Here is a 22,766-nt window from a genome sequence, read left to right on the forward strand (position 1 = left end):
CATCAATTGTAAACCACACTTTTAGTCGGCAATCAATTATTTTTCTCAGGATTTTCAGCATGGTTCAGGAACCTGTGGGTCATACGCATAAATCAGTTTTAACTGGTTGGTAATAATTATTTAAATATGCATAATACATAACACATGCGTACTTAAGGATATGTAACACTGTACTTAACGAACTACTAACTGAATCAACAATTAATGATTTAGATACAATTAAAACCGTTATGCAATACTGTTCTGCAGATTTTGATAAGGTTCTCAGTCCTGATTAAGCTTGTGGGATTTAAAATTAAGAACACACCCTTTTAAATCACAAAATGTACATCGCGGTCGGCCTCTTAAAACCCTTTATAATCATCTACAAGTAGTTCAATATTCTTTTAAAATTTCATCATTTTTTCACAAGATACGACTTCTAATTGCTTTGCTTATTATGTTTTTTTTATTTCTCTCGTTTAGTTACGTTATTAAAATAATCGTTTATGTTAGAAATATTCATATTGATTATTAATTCATCTTCCTCTGCATCAAGCAGCGATAAAAAATTAATCGGTCATGTTCCTTTTTTAGTGTCGCCAATCTTATAATTTCCCGTGGGGAGCGAGCTGGTGTAGTTGTTAGAGCTCGAGACTTCAGTCCCTGAGGTCCCGGGTTTAAATCCCACCAAGTCACCAATCGATTTTATCTAAGTGATAATGCCGCAACCCCTAGGTCTAGCCTGAAGTTATGTGAAAAACAATCCAAGGCTCGTGCCTAGCGTCCTAGGACAAAAAATCTTATAATTTTCCAATAACTATCGATCAAGGCGTAGCATCAGTGATATCTTCCGTAATCTGTTGAACTCTCATCTTACTGCTTATTTTATTTATGACGCGAAATATTTACGGTAGATTTAATAATGAGGCATCCTTAAGACACCTGAAACTACAGTTATCTGAAAAATATGAGGATTGAAAACCAAAAAAAATATTACTGCACATGAAGCTATTTATTTTGTACTTTTTAAGTCTAAGCATTTTTTCAACAGATGAACACTCATAAAGCTTTCTTCAGCAGTCTTAATGAACGTGTGTACATGAAATAAACATAGAATGTTTGCTCAGAAGGCAAGAGCAACTGTTGTAATGAAGACTGGACAAGACTCCCTGCTGAGCCCGGGCTACAAATTGTGTGTTGCTGACGACAAATCACGTACGACATTCTGCAAAGTCCCGTCCGTCGTCCAACCTGTCAACCGATACGCGGGTGATGGAGCTGATTTGGGAGGGAAACAAACACACTAGCAAAATTACACTATTTTCTTTGTAACGTTGATCTTCTGCTTTACGATATGCGAGGTTAAAAATATGGACTGTAAATCATCACAGCCTTCCTCCGTGATACATTTGGGAAATGAAGTTGATTTTGGAGGGAGAAAACCTGTAGAGAAAAAGGAGAAAAACAATACATTACTTTTTACTTTTAGCGTGTATTTACTTCTTTGCTGAGGGCAATCTTAAAACATTGACTTCTGAGTTTTTACGGGTCCGATCCTCAACAAGAAAAGTTATAGGCTTTCCAAAGTACTTTCACTCAGAATGGTTTTCGCCATATTGTAACTAGAACGGCTATGTATGTTGTGGGAATAAGGCAGGTTTTTCGTCTCTTGGGAACTCAAGGCTCAGATAAAGTTTATGTTTTCTACATTTTGTTTTTCCATTTGTAAATTGATTTTGTCAAAGGAAACCCCATTGCTACGTCAGTTGGGTTTTTTCAAATGATAGACTATTACAAATTAATTCCTACCTTACCTGACTAGTTTTGTCATTTGTCTTTGAATACTGTACAGAAGTAGTCGATCCGTGAGAACCAGGCTTAGCCAATTTATTATTGTAAAGGTATAGTTAAATGAACTAGGTTACTCACATTATGTGCTAAAATTATATTTTTTCCATTATGTGTTGTTTACGTAATCTTAAAGTGACATAAAAGATGTTATTGTTATTGTTACAACAAAATTGGTTTTTTAGTTTGGTTTGGTCAACAAGGAGTATTGAACATAAAACATACTTAAAATTTTCTTTAAAAAGTCATCGGTAAAACTCAATACATCTACAATGATGTTTTACCCGTTTCTATAGTCGTCACCTAACAACAATATGTTATGGGATTTAATGCAGTTAACTCCCCAACTACATTCACATAACTATACGCCACCCCGAGTCTGCACCGTACCTTACTGTGTTTGCGTGCAGCCTTATTTGTTCCACTGCATAGTTTCTGTGCCAAGGTCTCACACCGGACGCCCATTACCTATTACCATTACCTCCCATTACGTTGTTACATTTTATTTTCCCGCGTAAAGCTCTTCCAAATCATGTAACACCGAGTTGAGGTTACCCACTAGTAAGAGTTAACATTGGCCTGTTTTGTTACACAAGTTTGCAATTAGACTTTCTTCATATCCTATTTTTGTTGTGAATCTGGTAAATTGATTCACATTTTATTGTTAGTATTTTTATTTAAATATTTTGATGGAGTCTCTTTAAATGTGATGAACATTGCTAATTGCTACCCTGTGGTAATTAAGTTTTCCGAATTATAATTTTTTTTTGTGTCGTCTGTCTGCGGATGTATTACCAAATCACGCAAAATGTACTGAAGTCAACTTACTAAACCCTCAATAATTTTAGCCTATGAATTGCTTATATAGGCCACAATTGATATTATTATGGCTTAGCAAGCCTAATGTTGTCGACCCAATTAAATCGATTTCAATCAAACCCGAAGGTTCATCCTCGGTCTATTGTAATTGTAAATTAGGCCTACTCATTGTTATTTTATCTTCTACGAAACCATTCGGGTGGATACAACTTTCAAAATTTGGTCGACCTATATCCCGACTGATGATTAAACTTCGGATTGAAATCGATTTTGTTGGATCGACAACATTAGGATTGCTAAGGTAAGACCTCATAATATCAATTACTTAATCCGAATACGTTCCTCGAAAAACACTAAAAATCAGGAATTCGCAATGATTGAATTCACACCATCGTTTACGTTACGATTTTAAAAATCTCCTTTTCCAATTAGACTGAATCAGGACTGAATACATCCGAAAGTCTAGTTGTTCTACACATAGTCAAAGGCACTTTCAGTATAAAATTGGGTCAATATTTTCATATATCTATACTACTTTAATGCCATTCCGGTTGTTTGCATCAGTACGCCATGTATTGTGTATGTTTAAGATGTACCTAGTTTATGACATACCTTATGCCCAGCCTAGACACAGGGAGGGGCTGCAGGTTGTTGTAAATAACCGTTGTCCACACACTAACATCGGCGTGTTTAAGCCCACATGTGCTCTGGCTTTTGTAAATCATGTGTTCTGTGGGTAGGAAATATTGCTTGCCTCACGTCGGTTTAGCCTTTATTGTAAACGGTTACACGAATTTACTCGCGGTCACGGAGTAATTCACTTGCTTTATTGCTACTGTTTCTACAATGGTTTCTAGTATTTTGTTTTATTTAGTGCGCTTAAAGAAACATTAATATGTAGCTGAGGTCACGTCAGAAGAATGCAAAATACCCACATGACTACTTAAGCATTATTTTATTTACCGCAACTATTAATATAAATACCATAAAAATACTAATTTCCGTAGAAAGACGTACTTGATTGTTAAAAAACAGCCCTTTAAAGTTAACCTCACTAAGTTGGGAGGGTTTTCGTTAGCCTGATCTTTTGTCAAATGCAATATTGAAGAGTTATCCAATAGTACCATAGTAACTGATTAATGTTCCTTAACCTAAAAATGTATAGGAAAACTCATTTAAATGATCAATTCAACACTTAAAATCATTTTGACGTTTTCTCTCCTTGTGTGTGACATTAAACATTTACATATTAGTAATTCAGTCGTAGATTAGAAAATATAAACAACTTTTTAGCACATGACGGTCTTATAGCTTTAGAATTTCTGATAAAAATTGAAAAACTATGTAAATACATGATTACTTGTAAGGACTTAAGCGTCATGTAACTAGTTTGGCACTTGAAATACATGGGGTTTGGATTTACCCAAATGTGTTGCTTTGTTTCTTTAGTATATAACAGTCTTCAGCAGAAGATAACTAAAATAAGGCACCTATCTACAGCCAGCCACGAGACGGCTGATATTTGGGTTCAAAACTAGATTTTAAATTCAATCGATAGTACCAACAAACAAGTATTTACACAATTTAAAAAGTTTAAAATTGTAAGGTCACTCACTAACAATCACGGTATCATTCGCGGACCGCACAACGCTCGACACTCCGCGGGCGCGATTCCTCTCGCTTCTGTCCAAGCGATTCTCTCGCTGTTGCGCCTGGACAAGTGGTCGCGCCGATTTTGGCGCCCAAAGGCGGCAGCGCGGGGTGTGTGGTCGATGGGGCGTAAGCTGATCATTGGGGCGGATAATTAACCGAATTGGCGATATCGACCCAACGCGTCGTTAGAGCTGGTCAAGATAATGGAGGATCATGTTCAGAAGTGTGAAGAGCGGTCTTGGATATCGCTACCATATGCTAACAGTGCAAGGTGGTCAGTGTTCGAGAATTTTAGATCTGTGTACAAGGAAATATTTTAGTGGAGTTGCCAGGAGTAAGACGAGATAAAGTTTATGGGGCTGGAGTAAATATTTTAACACGTATATCAGGAGTATAAATTGCCACAGTTTGAGGTACCAGGAGCAGAATATGTCACTGTTTGTATCAGGATACTGTATAATCACGTGACTAGGCTATCTGGAGTAAAATATGTCACAGTTTGATGTAACAGTAGTAGAACATGTCTTTTTATGAGATATCAGGAGTAAATTATGTAATAGAGTTATTAGTAGTAAAACCATTCATACAAACTTTGTGACGTTAGGAATGCAAATTTCACTATTTTACTATATTACTCTACAGTTTATGGTACCAGGAGTCAAACTTGCCTGGCTTAGTTTATCCCAAAATGTTTTATATACTTACGCATTGAAAGACAGGAGTAAAATTAACTACCATTATTAAGTATTGACTATCAGCAATCAACGAACAATAGTTATGTTATTTTGCTGAAAATATTGTGAAAATAAGACTTAGGTTTGTTTGTAACGACTAGTAAGTTCGTATAAAATGTGTATCTTGTTAAGACAAAACAGTTGCAGAAGGATGGAGAGGTCAGATGTTTAACAGCTGATGTGTAAACATGTGTTAGCTATCTGTTCTCTTCTCATGCACAAACGAGAACGTACAACCTGTTTTTAATTGAGACTTGATTATTTAAACATTTAATTATCCGTACAACAGTAATAATGTTTTTAGTTTCCCTTCTATTATGTTAAAACGGTAGCTGATCTTATACAAATTAACACAAATAAATGTAATAGTAGGCCTATTGTTTATATTAGTTAACATTGCTATAACTGTGGTTTTAATTTGTTTGGGACTCACCGAAATTATCGAATAGGGTAGGTGAGAAATTGTGCAGAATATACTGAAAACTAAAAGCCAGGCCTTCATTTGAAAAACTAAATATTTCACTTCGATTAGCTGGGTAAGGTATGAGTTGCATTGTCTTACTATCTCTCTAATTTTGAACTAATTTAATTCACAGGACCTGTAGAGATAGACATGATACGTTATTGTCTGAAGTTAATCTTTCTGCCACGAGAAGTCTGTTTCAAATTAACTGCTTCGGTTACTGACGTCATTTGAAAATTGAGGTTATTCGTATCCATTGCCAACTCAGTGAAAGAAAATTACTCTCAGTTCACTCAGCCAAAGTGGACACACGGAATTGTCAAGGTCTGCGAGTGTAGGAGTTTTGCCAACGGGTATCAGGTAGAAAGGGTCCCCTTCCATGAATTCCACATACTGCGGAGTTTTGCCAACGGTTGTGGGTTGAGCGAGAGCGATTACACGTGACCGTGAGAGTGGCTTCCGCTAGGGGTGGACAAACCAGGCAGGATGCTGACTGTATTCAAAGTAATGGAGTTATGCACCTCTGACTGTGAAAGGAAATGTATTGAATTTTTAACCTAACCTAACCTAACCTAACCTAACCTAACCTAACCTAACCTAACCTAACCTAACCTAACCTAACCTAACCTAACCTAACCTAACCTAACCTAACCTAACCCACTGCGACAAGCGCATAACTGCCAAGCGTAGACAACCCTGACAATCGCTCTCCTTCCCTCCGTCACACTCTTTATCCCACCACCACCGTTGGCAAATCTCCGCACCCAGAGGTGGCCGAAGGCATCCCCCCCCCATCTACCTGACACCCGTTGGCAAAACTCCGGTTCCCAAGGTCTGCAAACCCTTTAAAACAGGAAAAGGACCAAAATATTATTATTTTACCATCATTAATTTCAAATATTAAATTATTAAAATCCTGATGTATAATGTCCACATGAACAGACATAGCTTAGTACAATAAGCAAGAGCATTATTGGCAAACGATAAATTTAAACAAAACAAACCACGTGAGTAAATCCATTAGTTCACCTTAACCCTCCTGACATACACATTATGCTAGATCCCTTCACTAAATTTTATATTGCTTAACAATAAACTAAACCTTCTCATTGACTCACTCACTCTTTATCTAATACCTACACTACTCAACTTGTTGCACACGCAACTCCATTATCATCTAAATAAAATATAAATACCCATGAATTACGTAATCTAGTGGTAATAAATAGAACTTGTTTTTTAGAAATTAGTCTTTGTCTAAATCTCACTTCATAAGGTCACAGCTGGAAGTTTTGTCTAGATCAGCTGTTGATAAGAAGAGGCGGTAACATTATTAGTCATGCCGTTGTGTTCATTTATGCACAGTGCTGCGGCGCGGTAGATAGTGTAACATGATAACACATATGTATGATGACCTGGAGAACGTTGAGATAGGACAGTGTTGTTGCTGTGGTCAAGAAAATAAACGTACGAGTCATCTAGGAGTCTAGTGTTGTCTGAGTTGGCTATTCTTCATCGGTGTGACTTAATTTTAAATTCAGTTCATCTCCGTCTTTAGGTGATGTTGTACGTAGGAGAATATTTTTTAATTTTTTAGTCGATAGTTAGATTTTTTTTAAGTGTCTTAGATTGTCTCATGCATTAATCCCAGTTCTAGTGCTTTTCTAAGAGAATTTCACTCAAACTCTAGGTTCTATCGGACCAAACAGATCAATAGAATAAGATAGAAGACGACAGATTAAATATATGTTCACTAGATTTGTCTGTGATCAGATTTTGAGTAGGAATATGATTAAGTGTCGTTGGTTTTGATACTATTGGACAAATGTTTGACCACAGTGGAAATGTTTACCATGAATTTTACTTGTGGTTTTACAGTCGTGGTGTCGTATAGAACTGTCATATTTTGGGTAGGTTTTCTGTTTGTATGCTATTCTGTAGGATGTTATATACTGTAGTGCTAATTTGGTTATTTTTTTAGTTGGACCATTTCAATATAGGGTGTTATTGTGTTATCAGTCTAGTGTTATTGTGGTTTTGTTGTACAATTTTGTCGTGTGGCAGTGCGGTTCTAACGTGCAGTTTTTGTCACGCGGTTGTGTGGTTGTGGTTGACGGTGGTTGACGTGTCACGGGAAGTCCCGGAATAGCAATGTCGCAATGTTGTCGCGGAATCGCTAATTGCTACATAAACAACCTCTCAATGTGTCTGTCATTGACCCCCTAACTTTGCCCCGTCACCTGACCTATAAGTAACTACCTCTACTTTGTCGAAGCAACTGTATCCGTCGTAAAATCTGTTATGTTTATTTTAGCGAATTTTCCATTTCGGGTATAAGCTATTACCGTAATTCTCATGGCAAGATCTAAACCATGGACTGATTTACTTTTCTTCATTTTTACTGGTTAAACCTAATGTTGAATCTAATGTTATTTGAACAGGGATCAAATTTGAAATGTTTAAGTTAATATATTACTCAAAATCCAATCTGGTAAAGGGTTCTACGTTGATCACGAATTCATAGTTCCTGAGTAATTAGCTTTTAAATAACATTCCATATGCCTTTTGGTTAGATCACATATTACTGCGGGGTGGTTGGAGTTTCTTGTGTATTGCGAACTAAAATCAGGGCACTTTTTACCTTAAACCTGTTTTGCCTTTAACGGCGTCTGGGTCCATTCCATTCCTTCCATTTTTGGACTTTTATTTGTCGTTGCAATAACGTCGTTTGTTTCTTAAGTTTAGTATTTCGACTTAATCTGATAGAATATTTCACTGATATACAAAATATATACGATAAGTCTGAGTTTACGTTTTTATCACTTCTTTGCGCTTATAAGTTAAAGTTGTCGGCTGGTTTCCCTACATAATTTGTCCGTGTAGACGAGTCGTTCTCTCTTTTAAGTACGAAGGCTTATTCGTTCTCAAGCTATGTAAATTCTGGACTCAGTTGCCATTTGTCAAAGGGAAACTAATTAATAACGCCATTTAGACGTTGAATAGTAACAAGAGCTTTAGAGAGTAATTTGAACCTTTCCTCTACAAACACGTGAATTTTCTAACACCGTAAAATCTCAAAAGTGTAAAACCTGAAGCTCCCGTCGGAGTTTAAAGAGTTTTAGGTTTTGAAACTTGAAAAATAGTTTTCGTAATCCTATGAAGTTACGAAAGCCATTCGCATTTAGGCTAATATTTTTAGCTTTGTTGTATTACAGAGTTTATTTTGTCTCTCGCAATAAAAATATTGTATACGAGATAAAGGGAAATAGTTACTCTTTGCAATCGAACAAGGTTGTCTGCTCCGTATAACGTTACATTTTCTTACAAGCCTCGGTTTTGTGCGTGGAGAGTATACAGCAGAGCAAGTAGGGAGCCGATACAGCCCAAGTATACCAAGTGTAGAAGGCATATTGATAAATATTGGTGGCACTGGGACCACAGAATATAAAGTCTTCTTTCTGTGCTGGGAAGTAAATCCAAACCCACTACTGTACTTTGGTGACTATTTGAGTCTGTTGTGCCAGATGACTGAGCCACTGACTCACTAATTCCTGCAATTTTTCCTGTTCATTTACAACTTAAAACGTTTAATTCATGTTCATAGTGTGTGTATATAACAATCGGGGTACTTCTATACTGTTATACTTAAACTGTTAAACTGTTAAACTGTTATACTTTTAAAAGTAATGTTCTACCGATGCAACAATATATGTCTTCGCGAAGTCATGAGAACGTGTCGGCTTGAATTGTAGTATTTTTTTTATTTTACCGCTCGTGTCGGCCTGACACGTTTTATCGCGTGTTCTGCGTCTTCTGTTCGGTAGATGAGATTACAGGGCTTTTACATTTTGGCGAAACTAAACACGACAGCTTCCGGTCCACAGTGAGCCTATCATTATCCTGGCTCGGCGTTTGGAAGGAGTTCCTTCTACACGAAACTTGAAGACAAAAGAATTAGCAAACTACGGTATCATTATATGGTAAATGTTTCCAAACAGATGTGTCTCAACTATCATAATTTTAGAGTTCGTACGGTACCATATGTTAGCAATGACAGCAGATTACACGAGATTAAGCTACGGGTGCTCTAAGATTAACCACCTAATTAAATGAATTGCAATGGTGTTAGAAATGTGTCTTGGTTAAATAAAAACTCAATGAATAAACGGATGATTTTTGGCCACATTTGTGTGATATACTGTATAGAAATATCGATTTAAAAGGGTGGTGTCTGGGTTAAATCACCTATATCATCTCAACCTAACTTAAAGCGAGGTTTAAATAACACTAGAGGTCGTCCCGTGGATCTAAAGTTCAGACTTCTCTATTTTTCACCCCACGCTGTAAATATAACATGTAATTGGAATTTCTTTCATTTGTTTTGACTTTCTGTTTATATTTCGTCGTTATTTCGTTGCAGCATAACAAGCCATAAGGCCCATGTTAATTTTTTTTAATTTTAGACTATTTTTTTGCGCTTATTTTTGATCCTATTTTAATTTATAAAGGGATTCTGCACACCTTACCTCTGCCTAGATAGTAAATTTATAGCGTAATTTTATACAAACTGGATGGGTATTGAAAAATAGAATTCGTAATTAGAAATACATGATGCAACAAATGTCAGCATTTTTATTCATTTTAGGATAGCGTCTAGCTATCCTACTATTATATAATACCCCTACTATTAAGTTTTCTGACAAGACTAAAAAACCAAAGATATGATTTTAAGTGCGAGATACAACAAAGAAATTTTGAGGTAAAACGTACAGAGTCGGATCGTACAGATGCCTACAGTTTCAACGATAATTTCACTTTTGCTAACTTAACTGTTATCTAAAATGTTGTTTTAATGGAGATTTTCTGATTTGAAATTGCAAATTCAAGCTAGTTTTTGTTCATCGAAACTAATATGCCTGTCAAAATTGTGAATGAAGGACAACCAATAAACATTGGAAAGTAAACAGTTTGCCGACTCTTCGCCTCACAGACCGTAAACCCACTTGAAACGCTTGATGCAAGCGATGCTAGTCGAGCTGTCAGAGTTAAAATAAACACCTCGAAAATGATCTCCTCAGCTATATCATCTTGACACATAATTATACACACGGGAAACCGAAAGTCAAGTAAGTGTTTTCGTGTTCCTAGATCGCTATAAATAAAGTAGAGGGTTTCTTGTAAATATATTTTAGACACAGTTACGTACCTTTTGAAGTTCATATTTAGGGATGATGAGATTATGTACGTTATGTAATATAATGTTGCGGACATTTTCCATAATTATTAGTTAAAAACGAAATTACACTCTACAAAACTACTACAACTTTTACTACCGGTAATCGTGATGGGAAATATCAGTAAAAATATTTATATAACGTTCAACAGTATGTTTTGGCATTGGGAACCAATTTGATTGCTTATCCTACTGTATTGTAAATAAAACTACAACGATACGTTTAAAACTATGTATTTATATAATTACTACGTAATAGTATTACGTAGTAATTATATAATAGCATATCTTGAAATCAACAATCCTTGATATTATTTCATCCGTAAGATTGTAAGGGTATAAATATGTTTTTGTTAACATTCTGTTTGTTTGTAAGGATATTAATATTATTGTTGAGTTTCAGTTCGTTTTGTGAAAAGAATAACCACCACAAATAAACATTTGAACTGATTTTCCAATTTTAGAAGTCAAAACAGACATTTTCATTACACAGTAACAAACACGTGGTCTGTACAACATCAAAGTGGCGTATTAACCTAATTCGTGACAAATATTACCCATAATGCTAGACGAAGACAAGTGAGGCTGCCCAGAACAGCTGATATAGAACAGGGAGAAGATAAAATAACGATAATGTACAAAGTGGGAGAAGGAGAGAATAAAATTGAGACCTGGACAACTCCCAATGTCTGTCTCAACGTTGTCTGTTATGTTTTCTCTCTACCATCAATCCTGTGGAAACTTCATGGTATATTCACATAGAGTGTGTTAGAAGTGACATGTTGACACACTTTAAAAGAAATCTTATTATAAGTATATACAATTATAGTTAACAAATATGGCTTTGTTACTTGAATGTTTATTTTACCTTTAGAAGACATGTTAGACATATTGAATTGATAACAAAAAATGTCAACTACTTTGAAAGTTTCTATGAATATATCTGAAAGCGATTAATTTTAATTAATCTGTATTTAACTTAACTGGTGATTCCAATAGTAGGCCTAATACAAGGCTAGACCTTTCCCTATTTTAAGGTTTTCTTAACTTAGTAGCACAACAGTTATTTGTTAATGATTAGATACCATATACAGTTTTAAATTAAATTAACGTAAATAATTGTGGGATATTTTACGCGTAGAAGTTGTTGGTTTTTGTTTATCCCTACTAGAGTTTTTTTGTATTAAAAATATTCTCTCGTTATTTGTAAAACAACAAAGACGTCTCGATGATTATTTGTATCGTCTACAATTGTTAGTGTAACGTTTATTCGCAATGTTAAAAATGATTGAAATTCATCAGTCAAACATAACTAAATAAAAATCAAACACCAAGTTTAACAGAAGATAACATTTATTCGCAGACATTCATGTTTCTGTGTACACACATGTATCGGACAAAAACAACTGCAAAATAAAACAGATGATTTAGAGTAGACAACTCGGCGAGAGACTTGTACTTGGACAAGTTAATAATCAGGAGTGTTGAGTTATCACATGACGACGACAGGTCGCGAGTCGCAAGCTTGTGACAAATGCCTTGGACTGTCGCCTATCTGGATCTGTCCAAGCTGTGTGTTCAATTAGAACCTATGTCGGGTGATAATTTAGATACCAAGATAACAAGACATATTCTATCATAATTTAAATAATATTCTTGCACAATTTCGCAATTTAATCGATTCTATGGCGTGTTATCTGTTCTACAGAATGTTTTATATTTTACCATAGACAAATAGAATTAAATATAGACCGCCAGCAGTGCTGTGGTTAGCATAAGTTCTGGCGTCCACCGCTAGGAGCGCCGTGTATTTACGTAGTGCTTAACTACACGGCGCTCCTAGCGGTGGACGCCAGAACTTATGGTAACCACAGCACTGCTGTATATATTTAATTCTATCTGTCTATGATTTTACTTGCAAAAATATACAGGTGAAGATGATTATGTGGTAACATAATTTATACAGTTTTTCGTTTAGAAAACATTTTAATTACATTGTGTAATCCGAAGGACCGGGTTCGAAATATAGATACTCATTTTGCTAATAAATTGGAGCTGATACCTCTAAAATATAATTTAAATAAAGTAGATTGAAATAAAGAACCAGGCGTACATAAATGACATATGTATTACATTGTTTGACTATACCAATATCATTATTTTTTTAACACGGTTGACGCAAAACTACTAAGCAAATTTAGCTGACATTTTACAAAAATCAAACCGTGGTACCGAAGAGTGTCATAGGTGTAATATGGTTTTAATATTTATACTAAATGCTTTGTTTAAGGTCTAATCTAAGGTGAGGGGTTGCGAAGTAAATATTAATTGGTTTAAGCAGCAATAAAAAATCTTCAATGTTTACCTGATGTTTTGTAAAATAAAATACTAAGTTGTAAAAACAATAACGCACAGTGTGTTGTTCAAAACTATAGATTGGATTTTTAACTGCTCGTTTGAAAGAGCAAAGCACAAGTAGAAATGAAGTATAATGCATACGAGTAGATGCTGATTATTGTGCATTCACTTGATGACTAACTCTGCATTAATAAACATTCAATTCATTGTCATGCTTTGCTGAATCACTTTGTCCAACATCTCAGAGTTTCACTCTGAATGATTGATTTTCGCATGATACATTTTTACAAGATTTCACTTTAAAATCTGTCAAAAGGTTGGATGAAATATGTGAATTTCTTACTCCTGTAATTTTATTTTGTTCATGTTTCTTACTGTGGCAGTTCCAGTTGGCAGGGACGTAACATTGTGAAGGAGATTCGAGTATTGTATATGTTTGAATGGCAGATTGGAATGTTGTTGGGGTTTCAATGGCAGATTAGAGTGTTGTTCGTGTTTGAGTGGCAGATTGGAATGTTGTTTGGGTTTCAATGGCAGATTAGAGTGTTGTTCGTGTTTGAATTGACAGATTCGAGTGTTATATTTGCTTGAATGATATTCGAGTAATGCATTTTTTATGTTTAAATAAAATATTGGAGTACATTACAAAACCATTAACTTACCGTTGACATTTGGATTGTGAAGTTCACAATACATTGTTATGGACCATCCATTTATAGTCAATCTTTTACTCAAATAAAACATAGTTACAATAAAATCGTTATTAATAAAACACTTATTAAATGAGCCACTTAGAGTGTTTTACAGTCCGGTATAAAATTATGTTTTCTCCCTGATTAACAGAGATAGTATGTAACATAAGATTTTGTAGTTTTTGAAATATTATTACGAAATATAAAAAAATACCCTTTCAGCTTAGCTTGGTTTAAAATGCGTCTTTTTTGGCAGAAATTAGTAATTTATAACGTTTGTTCAATTTAACTACTATACTTCAATTTCTATTGCGAAATTCGCTAGACAACTTTTACATGGGAAATGATAGTCTAGTTGTATCCCTAGTCAAAGCTTGTACGTTTGACCCAAAAGTCAATGCTTGTACTTAGACTAAACCTGAGACAACATGGCTGTGTTATCAGATATACCACGTTGTATACCACAGACGGTGCCAGCTTCGCTCTACTGAATGTCCACCAATTAGCGGCTTGTTAGCGACTTCGTTATCGTCCAACACAAATGCTCGCTATTTATTTGTGTTAACCATTATTTATAGACTTCAAAACAGATAGTCAGTGTTCCCTTTCTTCGTTAAGATAAACTGTTGATTTATTTTCCAAACGTTTCCTTTACTTGTGATTAATAAAGTGGTAATAATCATTGTGTTTAATTTAAACTTACTTGAAGCTTATTCCCATTGTTAGATTACCTATATAGATAATCGTGCACTATTTCAGTGTTTGGACCGCTGTAAGTTCAGACGGTAAGAAAAACCTGAGATTTTGAGTCTATTAAATTCATACTTCGCTACGACTTAACTTGTTAGATGTCTTTGTAACTATAACGAAAAATATAAATTTCCACATAAATAATGATTGCGTGGTAAAATAAGTGAAATTATGTTTCTCCTGAAGTTTCGATAGTTTAGCCGACACAGTCTTTACAGTCTATCAACCCTTGTTTGATTTCTCTCAATAAAATCGTTATTTTTACTCCTTGGCCCACATGGTGGATATGATTACAGCATGCTTAATCAGATGGGATGAAAATAAATTAGTAACTAGAATATGTATTTCCTGTGACACGAGTAGTTGTATTACATTTTTACGCCCTGAAAGGTGATATCAGTTACTTACTGTAAGCGTTCTATACAATATTAAGTATATTTCAGATCGTGTAGTAGATCTAAGACTTTATACTCTCATGTAAAATGTGTATAGCCTCTTTTGGAATTGAAATGAACTTAATATAACTAAGCCGATTTGGGCTGTTACAATTTTTATTGTATACAGCAACCTTTTAACCGTACCAAATTAAAATGTCAACTTACGTGTAATTTAGCATATTTTATGTCACATTAGACAAATTATCAATAATTAATTAAGGTAGAAAATAAAACGTTTGACAATAGTGCACTCTATTTAGTACATCCAGCCATGTTTTATATAAATAAAACATTTGCTACAGCTAATTTATACACGGTAGATCTACTTCTGTAAACACAAATGAATCGTACTAAACAGTATACAAAATTGTATGTACACTGTAGCTATAGTAATACCAGAAACAAAAGAACCCTGGGCCGTTTCGAGCCGCGCAGGTTTGAATGGTACGCCGAGTTTAGGAAAGATGGGGACAAGGAAAGTTAGGGACACGGAAAGTTAGGGCCAAATAGGGGTTCGACCGGGGGGGGAGGGAGAGATTATCTGAACTAGGCTCTGAAACGACTCTTTTAGAACGAATCGTTCTCCTGTTTCAGTTCACAGAGAGCTACAGTAACGGGATTGACTTCAAAACCATAATTTGAATATTTCCAAACAGTAAACCTAAATATGTTTAAAGTCAGTCAAGTACTGATTGATCCAGGCCTAATCGCCTAGGTTTGCTAGCTTCTTTTTTACCCATTTTGGGTAAGTTAAATATATATTACAGAAAATATAAACGCATTCTAAGCAATAATATTACTGAATATAATGTTATGACACATTGCTAAGATATATTGCTATAATTAGTTTAAAATTAAAATATTTTTGTGATTGTGTAGGCCTACGATAAACGTTATGAAATAAATTGTATTTTTGTTTGCACATTGCGTGTATTTGGTTACTTTTATGTCAGATAGACATTTTATTTCTGAATTTATGATCCGCTGTAATTTTTTTTTCGAAAACGCTTAAGAAGACAATATTTTATGCGGCATACTCTGGGAAAATTACAGGACTGCATGGTCAAGATTGAATATTTTGACAAATATTTTTAACGAAAATTTAGTGATTTTTTAAGGGGTTCAAATCGGTTTACAAGGCTTTGTAAAAATAAAGCGAAATATGTTTTATGATATTACCCGATAGTTAAAGATTTTCTGGCCAAGGGATCCTTGGCTGGATCAGCCACGGGATTAAACTCTTTTTTTATATTCACTAAATTGGTGAAAATGGCCCAATGTATTTTTTTTATATGTGTACATAACGGATTGGGGTATAGTTCAGTGGACCTGTGTTTCGTGGAAGGTCTAACATTGGCAAAACTATCTCGAATTCTCTGAGCGGTTCAGTATTCTATTCAATGAATTTGCGCAGACAAGGGAAATTATGAATGTCGTCCGCTGGGGGGTCTATTTCGTAGAACACTTGGCAATAACGGTCGCATACTATCGAGTTCAAGTAGTTTTGAACGTTTAAATGTGAAATGTGGAACTGGTTAACTTTTTTAAAAACTGACCAATTTTATTGTTTAACTATTTGTAACTTCACAGTAAACTTGATTTGCTTGTTTTATTTATGGGGAGGGTTTAAAATCTAAACCTTTAAATTAATTAGACTTAAAAGTAAAATACAAACTATAAATCTCTCGGCAATAAATTACCCAACATAGGCTGAGGTAATAAATTAATGTAATAAATTTATAACTTTTTTAATGTAAAGGTTTTAAATAAACTATAGGTTGTCCAGTGGTCGAAATCTCGACCAAAAATATGTAATTTACAGACTTGTCCATATTCAGCCACGCTGTAAATAAAACAGGTGATTGGAATTTCTTCCATTTGTTTTGATTTTGTATTTATATTGCGTTATTTCGTTACCAGCATGGCAACCCAAAAGGTCCATGTTAATTTATTAAAATTAAATTGTTTGTGTTTTTTTGCCCATTTTAATTAATAAAGGGATTTTTCACATCTACGGGAAAATATCTTTTCAACAGTAAGCGTAGATTTACCCTGCGATGCACACGACCTGAGAAAAAAGGTTTTCAAGAAACATGCTTGCATATCTATATATAGATGTTAGCTTGGAGTTGGATGGGCCGAATTTATTTTCTCTTAGAGATAGTTGTAACTAATAGCATACTTAATCACTAGGGCCTAAAGTGACTCTTTTTGACCGTGCGGTGAACTATATTTTTCGTCATATTTCATAATTAATTAACAAACAAAGCTAGAAAACGTAATAATTGTTATGTAAAGATAACTTTTCAAAACAAATTCCAGCTTGTTTTGAATTCTGTTAATGCAAATAAGCAGCTGTTTAGTAAGTGATTCATTCATGTCGTCTATTACGATTGTGTTACAGTTCATTGTACCATCGATAGGTCGAGCAATCGATAACAATAGGCTAAACCCTTACCTAATAAATCGATCGATAAGTAATTTATATCGATACGACTGCCACAATCGTAATTTACAACTGTTTACAACAGCTGATTTTTACTCTCTAGAGAATAAAAATGATGTTTACTCCCTAGAGAGTAAAAACGCTACTTTAGACCTACAACGCATGCATTAAAAACGGCTGCTTTTGCTGCAGTACGACGAAAAAGAATGTTTAACCATTGACAGCCATGGTTTTGGTTATACGGGCGTACGTTGTTTCCCATCTAGTATGTGTGATAATTTATTTTGGTCGGTTTGATGATATCGGTTTTTGATATTTAACTGGAATATCTGGAAATAAAGTTAAAAGGAAAATTCTTGGAACCTACTTGGGACTCAAGCTATACAGACTAATTATATACACTATACTGAACTATTCTGTTCGTGCTTCACACGAAGCACGATTTTTTCAAAAACATGTACCGATAACGAACGTATAAAATTTGCCACTAAATCAATTGTCCTGGAAGTGATTCCAAAACACGTCACTGATTGTAAATATCTTATAACTTAAAGATACAAGTGCAAGTTTGTAGAAAGAACACATTTCTAAACAGATCGGCATTTTTTTTTTTGACGAAATATTATATCGTCACATTATTGGTATTTGGTAAGTGACGTTTGCAGTAAAGAATTGAAGAAAACGTGTCCAATATCATACAAATCAGTGTTTTGGATAATTTTGTATATAAATATTTCAATCAGTATATATTAACGACAAAGGAATATATTAGGCCTAAATTACCACCACTTTTAAGAATTCAGAAAAAAATAGTTTTATCAACAGCTGATCGAGTTCCTCTTTTGCGATTGCCACGTAAAACCAAAACAATATTTAGGTTGTAAATTGGAGGACAATCACACTCTCGCAACAACACAAAAGTTAACTGACCCGAGTGACCTGACACCCGAATAACTGGCCTGTCTGAAATGAAAATCTAAGAAATTGCAAATGAAGTCGATTCGGATAAACGTGCGAGGGGATTAACGGGACATCACTATATTCTGATCACTCATAGTTCCTTTACCTTTCCAAGTACTGAATGTTTATGGGTTTGCTTGGATTAAACAATAGGTGGAATACTTTGTACCAGATGCCTACGACTACATTTTACAACAGGTATTTCTTTAATCTTTCTCAGTAATAGCTAGTCACGGGTTGTTCCTGAATTATATTGTATTATTGTTCTAATACAAACGAGAGAAATTCGTCCATGTTCACGGTCGTATAACATAAATTGGAGGCTATAACATCCTCACGAAGTTGAAGCTTCTGTTTTAGAAATATTCAAGTGCATTTTTTATTTAAAAAATGTATTCTTGAATAATCATTTACAATTCGGGTTTACTCCGTGATTAATAAAATAACCCTACAAATACACTTCAATGTACTAAATCTGTTGTCCCTAAGCTCTACAAATAGTAACCATTTAAATAAGGTGAAAAATGTAAGGGGAGGTAGAACTAGATATAAATACAACAAGTCGTAGTTACAACTAGACCTAGGTACAATAACAATAGAGAACGAGTCGATTTAAAGAGTCGTTCTCAGAGCTTAGTCAGCCTCCGTTTGCCACCCCCTCGGCTCAAAACCCGATTTGTCCCCAAGTTTCCGTGTCCCTAAGTTTCCTCGTCCCCATCTTTCCGGACACCGGTACGCCACACCTACCTGCGCGAACCACGTGATCTTTTCGTTTCTGCGCAGGTTGTTTTGTTCTTGGGATATCTATAGCATACCATTTCAATGTATTTACAGGAATGCTCGTAGGCTATAACTTTTCACACTCCTATACGGCGTGTTTTGTTGTCATTATTATACGTTTGTTAATTACTTCTTACGGACGAGATCTAGTTTTTCCTGTTTGCCAATCCATCATAGCGAGGTACTGGTTTAGCGGCTGGTTGAAGTCTTGTGTCTTCTAGTCTTGTGTTTGGTCGAGTTTTATAGCAGGTTTTATTAGCTCTACAGTCTTTAATGCTTTTAGCGTGTTTCAGTTTTATATTGAGTGGGCTGTTAATATCCCTATTTGAACATTCCGATAAGCATTGTACTTTTAATTACTTTTCAAAATGCGAATTTAAAAAGTATGCCTATTAGACTTGTAATATTATGGTGATTTGCTGTAACGTGGTGCTTTTGCATACAGTAGTATAAATCTTATTATTAGGACTCGAATCAGCCGATTGGGACTTGATGACTGAACTCTTTATCCTGAAATTATACGAAATAAGCACTGTTGATTGAAAAATTTACCTTATTTTACCTCCTTGGCCACTCAAACCTAAGTAGGTTTTTGGCCTTGCAGACAAGATGCCTCCACTCCTGCCGATCAGCCGCTAGGTCCATTTGGTTGGAAAATATGTCTACTTGGTTAATTTAGTGGTATTTAGTGGCATTTTTGGACCACATAAGAGCAGATGGCTGGAATGCGAATTTTATTTACAGTCTAATTAATTTTGGGGCGGCCTTTTAGGTCGACTTAGGAACTTTGGTTGAAACATCAAGTGGAGAAACGAAACTAAGTTCAATCATGAGAAACTTGGTACTTTTTGAATAGTTATGGACCAAGTAATGTTAAAAATTACGTACGATATGTCATGTGCAAATGAGTGACATCGCCAAAAGACAAAATGTGTTGAAAAACAAAGAGTGTTACTTTTTAGTACCAACTTCAGAACCTAAAAGTAAATGGCACAGTACTAGGTGAAAAAATTCTCCACTCTTAATTCTCTCTCTATCTAAAAAGTAGCATAATAACTTACTTTAACTATTTTGCTCACAATATACACATTTAGGAAAACGAAAGGCAATGTAACAAGTGTCTGTGACCAAGGTAAGGTAATCTGTTGATAGAACCAGTTGTGCATTGGTTGCATTTACTTGACACTACGGTTCTTCACTTGTGACTAACACCTCATTCCAAAAGTTTACCCATGAAGACGCTCCTTACTTCTCCTCCTGACTCATTCCGCTTTCCTCACTTCATTTGCTGCAGTCTTCTTTTATCTTAGTAGATTATTCAACTGTACATAGAACGTTCTTCAACAGATTGTTCGTTACAGATCCCGGGAGTTGATCAAGGCCGCCATCTTGGACAACGACTTCATGAAGAACCTGGAGACCACGCAGATCCGAGAGATCGTGGACTGTATGTACCCTGTGGAGTACGCGGCGGGCAGTCTCATCATCAAGGAGGGCGATGTAGGCAGTATTGTCTACGTCATGGAAGGTAAGACTTTTCCCCACCTTCATATCCTAGGACGCCTGGCTCTAGTCCGGAACAGTTTTACACATATAAATGAGGATTGAGGAATGTTGCTTTATAACATATTTTAGTTGTTATTGCAGGAATTGAACCCGCAACCTCGGGGCAAAAGCCCTGCGTTGTGCTCTATCACCAGACAAAGTTCCCCGAAAAATTCTGTTTCAAATTAACTCGGTTTTCCTCCAACATTACAAGTGGACGATTCGAGGCCAGGTTGTATTGCGTGGCGGCAATGCTAATACAACCTTATCTCTATCAAAACCGGTTATAGCATTAATCCGAAATTTGTTAAACGTAGATGCCAGCAAGGACTTATCACCTCCTTACGGTAACACAAGATTGATATGTAAGAGGTACTGCATATTTTAACAATAGTGACGTATTGTTTATTATCAGTACTCATATGGTATGTATCTAGGTTCTACGGGTGTGCGCACATAGTTCCGCAATAATGCAAGGACTTGTTAATATTTCCCCTATATACCAGCGACCACAGAATTAAAATTTTAATCACAGAATTGTAATTCTGTGGTCGCTGCTATATACTAATGTAACGTATTTTCACTATGTCTTTATCAGGGTCTAAACAGTTTCATATTCTACTCATTAAAACTTTACCTTCGTTAAAGTAGCAGTTGGAAACAGAATATATCCTGCAAAGCTTTGTTTTCCTTATTGCAGTATTTCCAGTACATAATCATCAATTATGATACTCAACAATCACATATAAAACCCAAAAAATACACCAATAACTACTTCAACGCCTGTATTTGCCCAGAGAGAAAAAAAATCGCAACATCCAACGTGTAGGATAATAAAATAATTATAATAACGATCTGCTAAAAAAAACTAAGAACAAATCAAATAAACGCCCAAGACTGCAGCTTAGTTACAATTTTGTTGTAGATTAAGAGCATCGACTAACATCGAGATAAGTAGCCATTTCTCAGCTATGAAAACAATCACAAATAACAAAAAAACTTAAGACGTGAGCAGTTCAAAAATGTTGGACCCATCGTGATAACGTCGGCCATTTGACGTCATCAGCAGCTGACTATTTCTATTTTCTCACAGTTATTTGCGTTATTGTGGCATTTAGGAAAGTCAATGTCAATATTTCCGCGGACACTGGTGGTCAGTGTTGTTTATTTTTCCGGTTATTTTTGGGCTTTAGGGTAGTCAAAGGAAAACACCGTATTGGCCTACGTTCAATGATAACATTCCATCATCTAAATACGGCCGTGTACACTGGGCTAATATCAATAACTACTCTTTTGCCATTAATTAATTTGAATATTAGGCCTATATTTTTATTATGCATGTAATACAGATAATTTAATTCATAGTAGGGATTATAAAATTGCTATTTTTTTCTGTTGTCAACACTCTACCAACATAGTAAATTATTCTTTAAATTCTACATTCCCTAGAATAAACGTATTATTATTTACCTAGCAAACATACGAAAGGACCTATCAGCTCTTTCATTAAAAAAATAGAGAAACTTTAACCATAAACACCTTTTGAGAATCCTAAATCATGCAAACATCCTTCAAAAAATTAAAAGGACCCCCGTTGCAGGAAACCTGCATTGTAAGATAACGTCTAGTTGTCTTATCCACTTTCGTAAAACTAGTAAAAATAATTTCGTACAGAAACTTACCCCTGATTCAATATTCCCGGTGATAACATATGTTGTTTCTTTAAACTATTGTATCTATACTAACTATTGTTCTATAACTATTGTTTAAACTGTTGTTTCTTTAAGGAACAAACAAATAAGAATTGTTCTTAAATTTAAAAAGTCTATAGTAATAAGATCCAATAATGTTGAAGGTGTACCCAGTATTCGACATATTTTTGTTATTCATCCTGTAGTTGACATAGTGGACAACATACAGCATACGTTCCGATTTTGGAACCTTTTCTTACTAATTTAAGTAGAACACACTATGTACACTTTACAACCTTTTCTAAGTCCATATTTAAATACTAAAAATGCTCTTGAAGTTTTTTATATTAAAAAAATTTAAACTGTATTTTTAGT

The 22,766-nt window shown here is 35.0% G+C and overlaps 1 protein-coding gene across 4 annotated transcripts in view; it reads left to right on the forward strand.

Moving 5' to 3' along the window:
• The window catches only part of LOC128989670 (cGMP-dependent protein kinase, isozyme 2 forms cD4/T1/T3A/T3B), a 224,681-nt gene that overhangs the window by 121,513 nt on the left and 80,402 nt on the right, over positions 1 to 22,766 (forward strand). For all 4 annotated transcript variants that reach the window (XM_054411640.1, XM_054411641.1, XM_054411643.1 and 1 more), the window contains exon 2: positions 20,517 to 20,683. In XM_054411640.1, coding sequence (XP_054267615.1) covers positions 20,517 to 20,683 — 167 coding nt within the window. The remainder of the gene's footprint in view (positions 1 to 20,516; positions 20,684 to 22,766) is intronic.

Source organism: Macrosteles quadrilineatus, unplaced genomic scaffold (assembly GCF_028750875.1).
Source record: "Macrosteles quadrilineatus isolate MER2022 unplaced genomic scaffold, UCM_ALF_1.0 Scaffold_3__2_contigs__length_128488019, whole genome shotgun sequence".
NCBI lineage: Eukaryota > Metazoa > Arthropoda > Insecta > Hemiptera > Cicadellidae > Macrosteles > Macrosteles quadrilineatus.